General features: G+C 51.7%; 1 protein-coding gene across 3 annotated transcripts in view; it reads right to left on the minus strand.

Annotated features, from left to right (window-relative positions):
- Positions 1–13,660, minus strand: part of KIRREL3 (kin of IRRE like 3 (Drosophila)) — a 238,122-nt gene that overhangs the window by 64,862 nt on the left and 159,600 nt on the right. For all 3 annotated transcript variants that reach the window (XM_021376185.1, XM_021376183.1, XM_021376182.1), the window contains exon 2: positions 4,778–4,855. In XM_021376185.1, coding sequence (XP_021231860.1) covers positions 4,778–4,855 — 78 coding nt within the window. The remainder of the gene's footprint in view (positions 1–4,777; positions 4,856–13,660) is intronic.

Raw genomic sequence — 13,660 nt, forward strand, 5'->3', positions numbered from 1 at the left:
AACAGGCTTGATTTCAAGTTACTTTGGCTTATGATAAACTCCAGATCTATAACGCTTCTATTCTCTCCCTCTTCGGTCTCACTCACCCGTTCCTTCTTTATGTTTTTATTAAAAAAAGATCCAGGAAAACAGATAGCAGATTAAAAGGGAAACAAATTGAAATGGGTCAAATGTATCTTGCTTAGATGACAGCCACCCCATTAGATACTTTTAAACAGGACAAATGCTCTGTTCAGCAGCACAAGTGGGCTTTTACATTTATTCTAAATTACAAACCAAATGATTGCAGCCTCAAATGGAAGCAGTGGCTAATTGCACTAATATCTCACTAATTCCAGCACCAAGGAATGGAGGAAAACTAACGATTTTCACCATTTTACCAATTACTCAATTGAGACCAAGGTACATTATGCAAACTCTGGGTTGAGCTTCCTCTCCATTTTGTAATCTATGACAAGGACTGGAATTCCAATTATTAATAATGGAGGAGCTATAATTATTCTAAGGATGGCTACGAGATAATTATAAGCCATAAAAACAGCTTTCATATGCATACACGGCTCTCTCCCTGCACCTGGGCAGAACCAAAACCTATCTGCAGACTGGAGATAGGGGAGCTGAGGACCAAAAACCCCCTCCAAGACACTGCTCCATGCAGCAGGAGGAGGCTGTACGGAGGGATGTGTCACAGTAAAGGGGCGAGTTGGTGCTTTTCTTTCCACCCAGGTCCTAAACTTGCAGCGGAGCTATGGGGATAAATCTCATCTCTTGGGACCTGCCATTGAACAGTAGAATGGTTGGGTTGGGAGGGACCTCAAAGATCATCCAGTTCCAATCCTGCTGCGGCAGGTTTGCCAACCACTACATCAGGCACCAGACCACGCTGCCCAGGACCCCACCAACCAGGCCTTGAACACCTCCAGGGATGGGGAGGTCTCCCCCCAATTAAAGGCACCAGAGCTTTGCATCAGCTGCAGCACTCCCAGCTAAGACCCCAGATCTTCTCAACAAGAAGTCTGCAGCTCAGAGTCCAAAACTTTGATGCCTTTTCCCTCTGTGTTGCCCAAAACCTCTGGGTTCATCTTACAACATCACCCCTACGCCATCCTTAGAGAAAAATCACCCACTGTGGATTTCACAGCCCACATCTGAGCAGCTTTCTATGGCCATCACCCAGCATTTAATAAGCAACACCTCTCCCACTACATGGGGCCCAGTGCTCGCTGCTGTAGCAGAGCTCCCGCCCACAGCAGCCCGATGAAGCTGCCTGCAGCTTGGGGTGCAGATTTTAGCTTCATGCCCATCCCTGATTGATGCCGTGGCTGTGAGCAAGGCACAAAGCAGGGACATGAACCAAGCAAGGAGCTGAGAGATGAAATGCACCCTCCTTGAGCACAGGTCTTCATCCAGTGCAGGAGGAGGATGCTACACTGAGCACTTCTCTATCCCTTTGCCCAGCCCAGACACAAGGGCACATCCTTCCCTCCATGCACTGACAAAGCACAGGAATACACTGAGGGACTCCAAAGCCACCAGTGTCTCCAAAAAAAGGGACATCAGCAGCTGGTGGCTGCTGGGAACAGGTGGCGAAGGCGCAGAATGACACCGAGCGCTCCATCGTTCCCGTTAGTAGCTTTATGAATGACAGCCAAAAAATGCCATAATTGCTGCAGCGGCGCTTGCTAATGACTCGTGTTAGATCTGGCGAGAAGTCAAAGGAAGGAGAGATGAAGGAAAACAGCAGGAGCAGGAGCGAGAGGCGCATACCTGCCCTTGGCCACCCCAGAGAGCACTGCATGGGCAGGGATGGGGCGGTGGGCAGCAGGGAGGGGTCCTGCAGCACAGCCCCTGCCTCTCAGCTCAGAGACTGCCAGCTTCAAGAAGCCAACCGAATGGGAGGGGAAGAGGGAACAATTTTTAGGTTGGTCAGAGTTGCTCGTTCTCAGGGACCATGGCAATGCAACCTTTCTACCCCCCGGATCCCCTGGGTTCCACCTGGGGAATGCAGGGCAGCCCAATGCAGCAGGACCTCTGCCTTATGGCCGTGTGCTTTGGGATCCCCAGGGTGCAGCCCTGCTGACCCACCACCATGCTGGGGTGGAATCCAGCCCTGTGTGCATGCTTCTGCCAATTCTGTATCTGCTCCTGAATGTTAACAAACAGTCAGCAGCAGCTGATTGAGTGGGTTATTAGCAGAATGAAGACAGATGGTGGAGGATTAACTCTAAAGTGTCTTTATTGCAAGGCCGTCACTGCAGACAGCTCTACCTCTCTCCCTCTGTCTGCAACTGTCACCAGCTCCATTTCGACCCACAGCTCAAACAGCACTCCAAGGATGCCAGCACACCACGTGTCAATCACAGCAAAGGGACAGGCACGTGGCAGCCACAGCAGAGCATCCCCTTCCTCCGTGTGCCCCAAATCACGCCCAAACCCTGCCTGCTTTCCTGCTGCACGCTTCACAGCAGTGCTGCACACCTTCTCCAGACCGGATTTTCAGGACACAGGTTGAAACATGGCATGGTGAAGAGCTGATGGCTGAGTCCCATCCCTGGAAGTATTTCCACAGATGTGGTGCTAAGGGACATGGCTGAGCAGTAGGCTTGGCTGTGCTGAGTTAACAGTTGGACTGGATGACCTTAGAGGTCTTTTCCAGCCTAAATGATTCTACACTACGTGTTAACTAACACTAACAGAGGTGAGTTCTTGGACATTTATTTTTGCTTCTTACCAGGGTTGGCAGCTGTACAGCACGGCGCAGCCGACACGAGCTCAAAGTCTCTTGTGCTTCTCTACCTCTGAGCCCATTCCGTCGATGTCTCCATTAAGTGACAGCAAGGTTCTAATGAACCCCGTAATTACCCATTTCCACTACCACGAAGACCCCACACCTCATAATTATCCGACTGCCCCACTGCCTACTTCTGCTTTCAGCTCCTCCGGCTACCCTGCCATTACTCATAGGGCTGATCATTAGCATCACAATGCAGTAAAGGAGGAAAAGCTCTCATTTGGCAAAGACACGAAGGGGAAGCTGTCTCACTCCTTACCCCTGCTAGGAACAGCTCAGGAGCTGCAAGCAGGGGCTGCAACTGGGACGACCGCGCACCTGAAGCCCCCTCAGCTCCCAGCCCACACCACGCAGCCTGGATCTCGGGAGGCTTCAGGTCTGCTCTTGTCATCCAGAGCCATCTCGAGCAAAAACACAAGTCCAGGGAGGTCTTTGTAGCCATGGAAATCCCCTGACAGCATTCTTTTTGGACGATTGTACCTTTAAAGTCACAGCCCCGCAGTCTGCGGGGGACAAACTCATCGCTTTGTTCCCTCCCCCACACAAAGGTTTCACTTTGCGCCTTTCATGTGGCTTTGTTCTCTCTTCACAAAGCCAAAGGGGCTCACTCTGCAGGGCCCTGAGTCCAATGGGGCTGAGCGGTCCCTCGGGGTGTGCTGGGTGCCCACACGTGGCACCTACAAGCATCCCTGGGAAGCTTGAGGGACCCAAAACCACCAAGAGATTGCACCTTGCCATGGCACCCAAGGGGCAGCCAGTTAAAAGTATTCTAATCAATGTTTAAAAAGCACGAGATAATTAACAAACATGAGGTGAAAACTTGTGAAGTGCTTTCCCCATGTTATCATCTCGGTCTCAGGGCTCCTGGGGAACCAAGGGAACCTTTGATCTCGTAGCTGGTATTCAAGCCATGAGCTTGCCTCCACCGGAGCTTCGCCCCCTGCAAACTAATGCACCCTTTGCTCTTGCAAAGACAAGGCTTCCTGCAACAGGAGCCCCACAGCCAGCTGCTGGGCTGCTCCCCGCCCTGCTCTGAGGAATGAACACCCGGCAGGGCATGGCAGCACTCCTCTGTCCAAACCATCTCCCATCTACCTGCAAAACAAGGGATGAACCCAACTCGGCCCTGCTTGGGTTGAGCAAAACCCCAACCCATCCTCACCATGCACCTGCAAGGGAACCCCTCTGACCCATGTTCAGCAGAGATGGGGCTGCATCAGAAAGAAAGCAGCCAAGCAGCGAAGCTACCAGCAGCAAGGATGCCAATCCTTCCGAGCATAAATAGTTTTTGTTTAGTTATTATGCTTCATAATTATTTACGGTGTTTCTATGGATTAATCAATGCTCATAAAGTACCTGAGGGATGACCAGAATATAAAACAGGGAGATTTTTAGAGACATCTCTGCCTCAGTGCAGGGGTCTGACAAGCAAAACAATGATGCTTTTGAGAAGGCACAGCAGCCCTAATCCCAGGTGAGAGATTTGCCCAAGCAAATGCCATCAGCTTTTGAACACAGCAAGGCTAAGCCTGATTCTCTCTGGTTTCTGTACCCCTGCCACCAATAAGCAGGACATTCATCCACCAAGGCTGCCACGCAAGCTCTAGGATGCTGCAGTTTAAGAGCATTAGGGTGATGGTAACTTGAGCACACACCACTCCTCTCCAGTAGGGCCAGAGGCACCAGTTGAAGGGCAGAATGAAAACCAGAATACAAAGACTGGGTGGTGAAAGAGCTCCCTGTGTGACAAATCCATGGGAGAAGACAGTGGATGGGGGATGAATGGAGGTATCAGCCTCCTGCTCTCCTCTTACTGCTTCACGTGGGGGCTGAGAGGGGAAAGCCCCCATTAAGATGCTTCAGAAAACAAAGGGGAACCGGGATTTTCTCCTTGGGACGAGCAAGAAGCCAGCACATTTCCAGCAACAATTTTGCGATGAGACCGCTAAGGAGGAAGGATGAAGTGAAGGTGGGGAAGCCGCTCACCTTCAGTCATCCTGCGGTACTTCTCCTTGTACATGAACCCCAGCACTAGGCAGCATCCTCTTCCTGGGAGCCCCAGTTCTGCAAGAGAAGAGAGAGCGGCATTAGAAGGCTGGGGACCGGAGTGAGTGTACGGGGAGCCGCGCAGCAACCGGGACACGCTCCTCAAAGGGAAGATCAGTCAGGATGGAAGGCTGGAAACACACAGGTGGCCCTACAAGAAGAGAAGTGCTCTGGTCTGAGGATGCCTGCGCCTTTGATGCCTTGATTCCTTAATGGGGCTTTCTGGTAACCAACAGAGAAGGATCTGAGCGTGGCTCTTCCAGAAGCAGGCTGCGTGCGTGCACGCGCGCTCTCCCCACGCGCATCTCGGCAGCGGGCAGCTCCCGTTCTTCAAACAAATCGTGTCGCAGAGGAGGAAATCAAGGTAGCGCGTCCCCACTGCCGCCCCAGCGCGCTCCTCGGGGGCTGCCGTGCTCTGCAGGGCCTCACTGATCAAAGCCCCTTTGATGTTTGCTTAATGCAGCCCCCGTAGAGCCCCGCTCCGCGAGGACGGAGCGTGCAGGATCGCCACGGGAGGGGCAGGCGGTGGGAGCGGTGAGGCGGTGCCGAGTGGAGCTGGGCAGGGATTTCAGGTCCCTGGAGATGAACTGCAGGACTGGGCTGCGTCTGCCGGAGCAGGAAGGCCGCTCGGTGCCGTGGGATGTGCAGGAGGACGGCTGGAGGCAGGCGGCTCTGCGGGTGCAGCGCTCCTCCCCGGTGCTGATGGGGCATCCAGGCAGGAGGGGCAGGGTCCTCCTCGCTGTCTGGAGCAGAATTAGAACCGAAATGCAGAAAACAGAGATGACTTGTGACACCAGGGCACAAGCTGGACAAGATAAAGAGAATTCCCTAACACGGAACTGGGCTCCATCTCACGAGAACCAGCAGCTCCTGATCTAAGGCTCCCATCAGAGGCGATGTCAGCCTGCAGCTGAAATAAAGGCTGTGTGCAATCCCACTGAAGTCAATGCTCGTACAGATGGATGTCTCCCGAGATGATTAAACTCAGCTTAAAGTTAATTGGACCTTAAATCCACACTGCCACTTAAAGTAGTACCCCAGAGGGTATCCCCAGGCAGCGACTCGCTTTGCCTCTCAGGGATGCTGGAGGTGCCCACTGCTCTCTCACTGGCCAGAAAGGGGGGGGAGATCAGCTCAGAGGAGGATGCTCAAAGATCAGACATTTTCAGGCAGGTGAAGCAAATATCCACATTCTCAGCAGCTTCTTGACTCAGAGTCCCACCCATCAGCACCAGGCACACAGCAGCCATCTCCTGTCTGATGCAGAGGTGGAAGCCAGCCCTCTGCACAGCTGCAGATACACCCAGAAAGGCATCGACTTGCAGAGCATTAGCGGTCAATGCTCCCAGTTGGTTCGGCTGAAAGGAATTCAGCACAGGCTGTCCTGCAGACATCAGTAGGAGCTCTGGCCAGGGGTCTCAGAGCCAGCCACCCCACACGCATCAGCTGTGAGCTGCCGGCAGCCTCCCCAGCCTCCAACACACTCATATCTTTATTGATAGGAAAGACAAATAGCATCGATTCCTATCGAGCCTTCAACGAGCACTGAGGTATCGAGGCATAATTAAAACAACACAATTAGATTAGTGTCACACAAGGCAGCACAGTTCACAGTGGAGCTGAGCCAGCCAGCATCGTTATCTTGCTAATTCAGGCGTTCATGATGCACATGGACACGTGTGGGGTTCTCCTGGTCACAGAGACATGGAATGGCAGAGGCTGCCATCAACTTCTGCAAGAGCCAATGCAGAAGGGAACGGAGCTGAGACAGAGGCAGCAATATGCAAAGCTTAAGAGAAGGAAAAAAGAGGACTGCAGTGGAATGAGATGACCTTTAAGGTCCCTTCCAATCCAAGCCATTCTATGAGTCTGTGGTTCCATTCTAGCATCAACCCAAAATGCCCAGAGCTCAGCAGTCCTCAGCTCTCATCCTCCAACTACACAGAGAGAGACGTTCTCAACAAAGAGTCCATGCTTTAGAGGTGATGGCGGTGCTGCCCCAGGGCCCCCAGCACAACTTCACCCTGCAGCAGGGAGGGAAGCTCCAAGTGAGATCTGAGCTATTCCCCATGCGGAGCTGGTATGGGTGTCAATCGTCCGAGTGCCTCCCTAAGGGGTGCTATAATTAATGCTTATAAAACACTTTGATATCCCATGATGAAAGGAGCTATACAAGAGCACCACATTATAATAATTCATACCATAAATTTGTGAGAACATGCAAAAAAATCTTTACAGCTAAAGGCACCTTTAAATACCTGACAGTGCCTTTAAAAGGTAAAATCCTTTAGATGAGTCTGATGCCTAAGGATGCCTCAGCACTTCATGGCTTTTAGCAGCTACCTAAAACCTTAATAGCAAAGCAGATACCCCTGCATTTTAAATATTTTGGCTTAGGGGCCTGCTGAGATACCATGGAAAAACAAACATTTCAACCCATGCATGGCACCTACCTCCTGAAACAAATCCCATCCATTCCCATGCAACGGCAATTAACTGTTTTCCAGCACAGCAGAACAAGTTACAGTTGGGGTTTGTCAGCCTGGCTACTTCGGAAGAGTGTGAGCTCAAACATCTCATTTGGAAAACACAGGGCACATTTTGACTCACTCAAAGAAGCACACCCATGGACTCAACCCAAAACCTGCAGAAGAGTCACTTGGACAAAGGAGAAACAAGCCCAAAGCATTGGGGCAGCGAGCAGCAACGAAGCCACAGCCAGCGCAAAGAACGGAGTTCAGAGGATGAGCCAAGCTCACAGCTCCTAGAACAAGACATTCAATACAGCTCGGACAACAGGGGAGGCCAAGATTGCTTTGGAACAAAGCTCTCTCTTCCCTGGCCCGCACTAGGGAGCTCTCACACTTTCCTCCACTCCTTGCTCATCATTTGGGATTTCCCACTCACTCCCTCAAAGCAATCCCCCACCCACAAGACAGATAGGGATCCAAGTTTCTGACCAAGCGGTACATTAAAGGCTAAGTCTGCAAAGGACTAATAAAGGTTTATTAACACAATCATGATGTGTACTATTGTGTGGCTGAATCCCACCAGGAATGATAATAAATGTTTAATAGCCCAATAATACCTGTTTAATAATTTTTCAGTTCATCCTGTCTAATTGCAAGTTTATTAAAGAACGATAAACTTTATAATCACTGTAAAGGCATAATTGCAATTCCATTGCTTATTTAATATTGAGTTAATTATATTGTAACTAAGTTATATTTTCCCATACATATTAAATATCAATTAGCTGTTTTAAACTATTGATTTGTATTTAATTAACTATGCTATTATATACCAATTAAGCTCTTATAAGAGAAGCAGAAACAGCTGGTCTCTTATATTAAATTTTAAAAATATTGTATCGAAATAAATATCACGTTCCCATTTTCTCATGTTTTCCTGCTGCAGAGGTGACAGTTCGCTATCAGTAAATATTTCTCCAATAGCTCCTCAGACCCACAAGTTTTGTTCTGAACTTGTGAAAAGGAAAAGGATGGGAATGGGCAACCCCCATGGAGATGTCCCAGCATGGTGGCTGGGAAGGCAAAGGGCTGAGGATCTGAGAGGCCAAGAAGTTGGATGGATGCTGAAGGAATACGAAAGCCTCCAAGGGAAGAAGCTCCGTACATCCTGCTGGGTCCGAACTCAGCCACTGAGGGAGATATGAGAAGATCCCACGTCATCAAATCTGAGGGTTTTGTATCGCTTTCAGGAACGCTTCGGTTGAGAAACCACACACTCCTGCTTGGAAGCCTTTTGTCCTGGTGTGCAAAGTCATCTAATGTTGGTTATCCTGCTGAAGAAACTCATCATGAGCAGAGAAGCCCACTTTACCAAGACTTGTCATGTTCTTGGCTTCACCATATAGCAATAACACATTCCAGAGGTCAGAAGAAAGCTGTGAAGGAGCATCTTCTTTGCTTTTCAGTGCAGTGCCTCCAGGCTCCTGCTTTGCTCATGGTTTAGGTGCCCCCAATCTTCCCATGACCTCTCCTTCAGAGCGCTTTGCTCTGGGCACCACCGAAGCACGCTGCGTCCTCCCCCACCCAGCTCTCCTGCCGTGAGGATTGGATTCAAGCTTCCTCCCTTGCACCCACGAACACAGCTCAGCAATCCCAACCATCGCCTCGTTTTGACAGACAGCAAATGGCTCCTCCAGCACACAGTTGGTGCGCTCCACCATTAAGGCTGCAGAGCAATCCACGATCCTCCGAGATGAAAAAAGCCACACGGATGCAAGTTGTTATTAAATCTGTGCCTGGTTAATTTATAAAAATGTATTAAAAAAAACCAAAGAGGCTTCCCAGATGAGAAAATGGGCACATTACTGTTTGAAATATGAATGAAGTAAAGATCAGTGTTAAATGCTGTAGCGATATTGTATTTTATTCTACAGCGCTCCGCAGAAAAGTTGCATTTATAAACCCATTTATTGTGTTATGTACTTGCAAACCACCTTGTCATCCATTTATTGCACAAATAAAATCTTAAAAGCGGAGGATTAGTTGAGTGTGTCCCTGTGGGACCACAATCTGACTTCAGAAGAATCCATCAATGAAGGAAAACAGATGGAGCAGAGGTGTTTGCCAGCTCATTGCTCTGAGATGGAGAACGCAGCTGCGCAGGAGGGCTGCTCTGCAGCGGGTTAGAGCTGTCCTGAAGGCCAGCAGCACCAGCACTGCAGGAGCAGCATGGTAAGCTGCCTCCCCAAACACCAGCTCTGCCCTGGTACCCGGCCACCAAAAGCTGCTTCCCAGCAGGCAGAAATGAAGAGCTCTGAAGGAGCTGCTACAGCAAAAAGCAATTTACCCCAGAGTAGGAGAGCGCTCAGTACCTGAAGTTCCTTGCATCAACAGGAACGCATTTGCACTAGTCAGATCCTCTTCGACGCCTCGCTTTGACGAGGTCTTGTGGCAGCAGTTCCACGCTGTAACTAAACCTCACGCAGAAAAATACCGAATTTCCCCTTGTCAAAGTCGTCACATTCATACAACATTTGTATTATTCAAAAGAAACAAATAAAAGGTTATGTAGAAACAGAGCCTTCTCTTTACCAGCAACAACGTCAGACTGACTCACGTTGCACCAAGGCAGCCAGGCTGCCTGGTCTCCCCTTGAAGCCCCAGGCAGCTCGGGGGGAGCCTGGGGGGCTGCTCATGGGCACATGGCCCCAGCAGCAAGGAGCTGCCACCAGAGGAACTCCCCCACATCTCCTGATGGCTCCAGCAAGGGAGGACGTGCAGGTCAGTGTCTGCCCCACGGTGCACTTTACAGCCCCATGGCACGCATTCATAGAATGGATCGGTGCCTCCCCATGCATTCCCTGCTTTTTTTCTGGATGCTTTTCAAGGTTGTGGCCCTGGAACTACCACGTAGCCCATCCACCCCATCCTTCCAGCAGGAGACACGAGCTGCTCAGGTCCCATTTGCTGACTGCAATCAGATGCTGCCAAGGCCATGGAGGCTGCCCAGATGCTGGGGACATGGTCCTGGCTGCACTGCAGGGGCTGTGCTGCACCAGCAACGTGCACCAGACAGACCTGCTCATGGAACTGCTCCGAAATCTGAGCGAAAAAGCTCGGAACAAAACCACCAGGAAGACAGACGCAAGATCCGGGTGTTCGGGTTCCTTAGGAGTGGAGAGCTTTCTCTGCAGACTGATTTCATCACCACACACTCAGGTTTCTCATTTCATCATTGCCCTTCCCCTGCAGGACCCCTGCACGCCCCACGGCGATCCAAGCAACAAGAGCTGCACGCCCAGCATGGCATCATCCCGGAGCCCAGCAGGAACATCACACACTGATATAACTAACACGTCCAGTGCCCTGCCAGCACAAAGAGCCACGTTTGCATACAGGCCAGGAGACCTGCAGAAAGCAGGTGTACCAGCCCCGCCGGAGCACCCCGTAACACCGCTGCGGAGCTTGGCAACAGGAACACTTTGCAACGAGCCCTGAAGTCCCCACGTGGCTCTGACAGATTGCGGACACACTGGAGCAAAAACTCATAGAAATAAAACCACAGTGCTGGAAAGGTCACATCCATCGCAGTGCCCTGGATCAGCGGCTCCTCCACCTGGAAAGCGGCCGAGCCGCCCGCTCCAGGAGGGCAGGCAGAGAACAAGCCTTGCAAACACCCAGCAAGCACAGCCACCCTCTGCCTGACCTCGGCACCAAGCCCTGATGCCCTGCAGCCCCCAGCTCCTCCTACCAACCCCGCTGCCTCCCCTCTCCAAGCCCTTCCATGGCACTGCTCAGCACACGGCGCAGCCACCTGGAGCAAGCCCAAGAAGGGCCCTTTAAACCCCTCCAAAGGCAGGGAAAGCACTGAGTGCAGTTGTGCTCTCATTTGAGGCTGCGATGACAGAGGCAGGGAACCCCGCGGTCCGTCTATTACTGGGAAATCATGCTCCAGCCTCGCAAATGCCATTACTCCCGTGTATCTTATAATTAAATTGTATTTGCCGGTTACCTCACAGCACGCCTGCAATTCCTGTGCATCCACGGCTTTTTTCAGCTTCCTTTTTATTTCCCCCCCCTTGCCAAGCCTCAGCAATTTCAGCAAACTTGTGAGGTGAGGAGGCAGGCGGGCAGCATGCGGTGCAGCATTCCTGCACCAAGCCATCCCATCCCGGGCCATGGCTCTTCCCCTCGTCCCACCACATCACTCCAGGGCAGGTTTTATATGCAGGTGAACCCCTCTTGATTGATTTAAGCCCCTGAGCAATGGGAGCATTAGCACCACAGGGAGCCTCACTGCTGCTGGTGCCCACCTGGTGCAGGTAACAGGGCTGCAGGAGCAGCAGATGGAGGGACAGGTCCCAGCTGGAGGTGCAGGACCTCGCTGCAGCCCTTCTGCTTTTTCCCTTCTGCTGAAACTTGCTCGAAGAGTGCGTGGTGCTAAGACGGACAGGGCAGCACAAAAACAGGTCCCTGCCTGCTGGCAAAAACAAGACCCCAATTAGGGGGCATAGGAGGAAGCTATGGGACTGAGAAGGTTTGCTAATCACTGTGCTCCATCCCCTCCTGCTCTGACTGGGGCACTGAGCTTCGCTGCGTGCTGGCAGAGGCCTTTGGCCACATTTGGCAGCAGGAGAAAGGAAAACAAGAGGGCAAATGTCAGGCTGCGGGAGGCTGATTGCTGTCCTGACCACACTCCTTCAGACCCCAGCAGCAGCAGCAGATTCGGTCCCGCCATGAGGAACAAACCCAACACCAGGCTAACAGCTCACAGAACATTACAGACTGCCTCCGCACCTTCGGGCACGATTATCGCAGGCAAGAGGGTAAATCACGGGAGATGGAGAGGGGAGGAACCCTGCCCCTGCTCATGCCCTCGTGCCGCATGAAGCGCACAGAGCAGTGGGAATCCCACACACCACAGCCCCCCACCCCATCCCTGGAGGAGGACAAGGCCACGGATGGGCCCTGGGCAGCCTGATCTGCTGGGAACCAGCCCACAGCAGGGTTGGGGCTGGTGGCCTGTAAGGTTCCACCCAACACAGCCATGCTACGGAATCACAGAATCACTGAAGTTGGAGAAGACCTCTGAGATCCCCACATCCAACCTCACCCCACCCCACATCCCTCAGTGCCACATCCCCATGGTTCTGGAACCCCTCTGGGGCACTGAGCCCACCACCCCCACACAGCACTGCTCTTTCAGAGAAGAAATGCTTCCTAACATCCAACCTACGACCACGCGTCTCATCCCAGCTGAGCCCTGATGCCTTGAGCACCTTCCCCCTGCTATACACGTCCCACCTGCTGCCAAGCACTGTAACTTACTGCGGGCAGTTGGCCTTCCCCTGCTGGGCACCATTTCCCAGCATTGGCCATAACGTGTGTATATGTGAAAAGGTTCCCCTGCTTCCCCCGGCGTCAGCGCGCTGCTCCCGAAAGCGCAGTCTCTCCATCCCATTAAAAGTAATGGGGTGAGATTGTCCAGCCCATTACTTTCAATGGCTTTGTTTCAGCCAGACAGCCTAAAGCTCCTGTATCCTCAAAATAGCAAGCAGAGTGGCTCCAAAACTCTCTGCTTCATTATCACATCATGGATTCCAGCTTGCCAGAGTTTAATTGGACAGCCCGCCAAGCCGGCGCTTCGCTTTGTTAATTGCTGCAGGAGAGACAAAAGTGTGCCTTGCTGACAATTATTTCCTTGCTCAGCAGTTCTTGGTTTTAAGGGGATGACTTTCAAGGTGTGAAGTTTTACAGAAATACCCTAATTTCTTTGAAAACAAGAAGAGGAGAGAAAAACATATGCAAACACAGCCACAGGAGAGGCACTTTGTGGAGCGGGTACACGCTCCAAGATTCAGCTGGTCTCGTGCTGCTGCAGGGAAGTACATTTGCAGGAAGAGCTGGCCGGGCAAAAGCACAGCTCGTGCAAAAAGCCAAGTGCAAATCGCATGTTTAAGATGCATCACGGGAGCTGTAGTTTGAGTACTTCTGAACTGTAAGTGCAATAACATGCTGAGGGCACGGACTGGCCAGAAATCAAAGCGCTCCGCTTCCAAGGCAGCTTGATATTAAAACAGGCTCAAAACACCGCATGGCAGAACACCACAGGAGCCAGAGAAATCCCATTTGTGACCCTGTTCCTGACCTCGCCTTCTGCTCTGGCTTCAATAAAGCCTGGCAGAACCCAGCGACACAACAAACCGTGCCTGCTTCTCAGCTGGGGACGGGATCCACCGGGTACCTCTACATCCACAGCCACCGAAATACCAACAGTCACCTCAATACCTGGCAAAAAGCAAGAAGTGGGGAGAGCTGAGAGCTCCCACCACCATAACACGGCTGGGGTGAC

Source organism: Numida meleagris, chromosome 23, assembly GCF_002078875.1.
Source record: "Numida meleagris isolate 19003 breed g44 Domestic line chromosome 23, NumMel1.0, whole genome shotgun sequence".
NCBI classification, from domain to species: Eukaryota; Metazoa; Chordata; class Aves; order Galliformes; family Numididae; genus Numida; species Numida meleagris.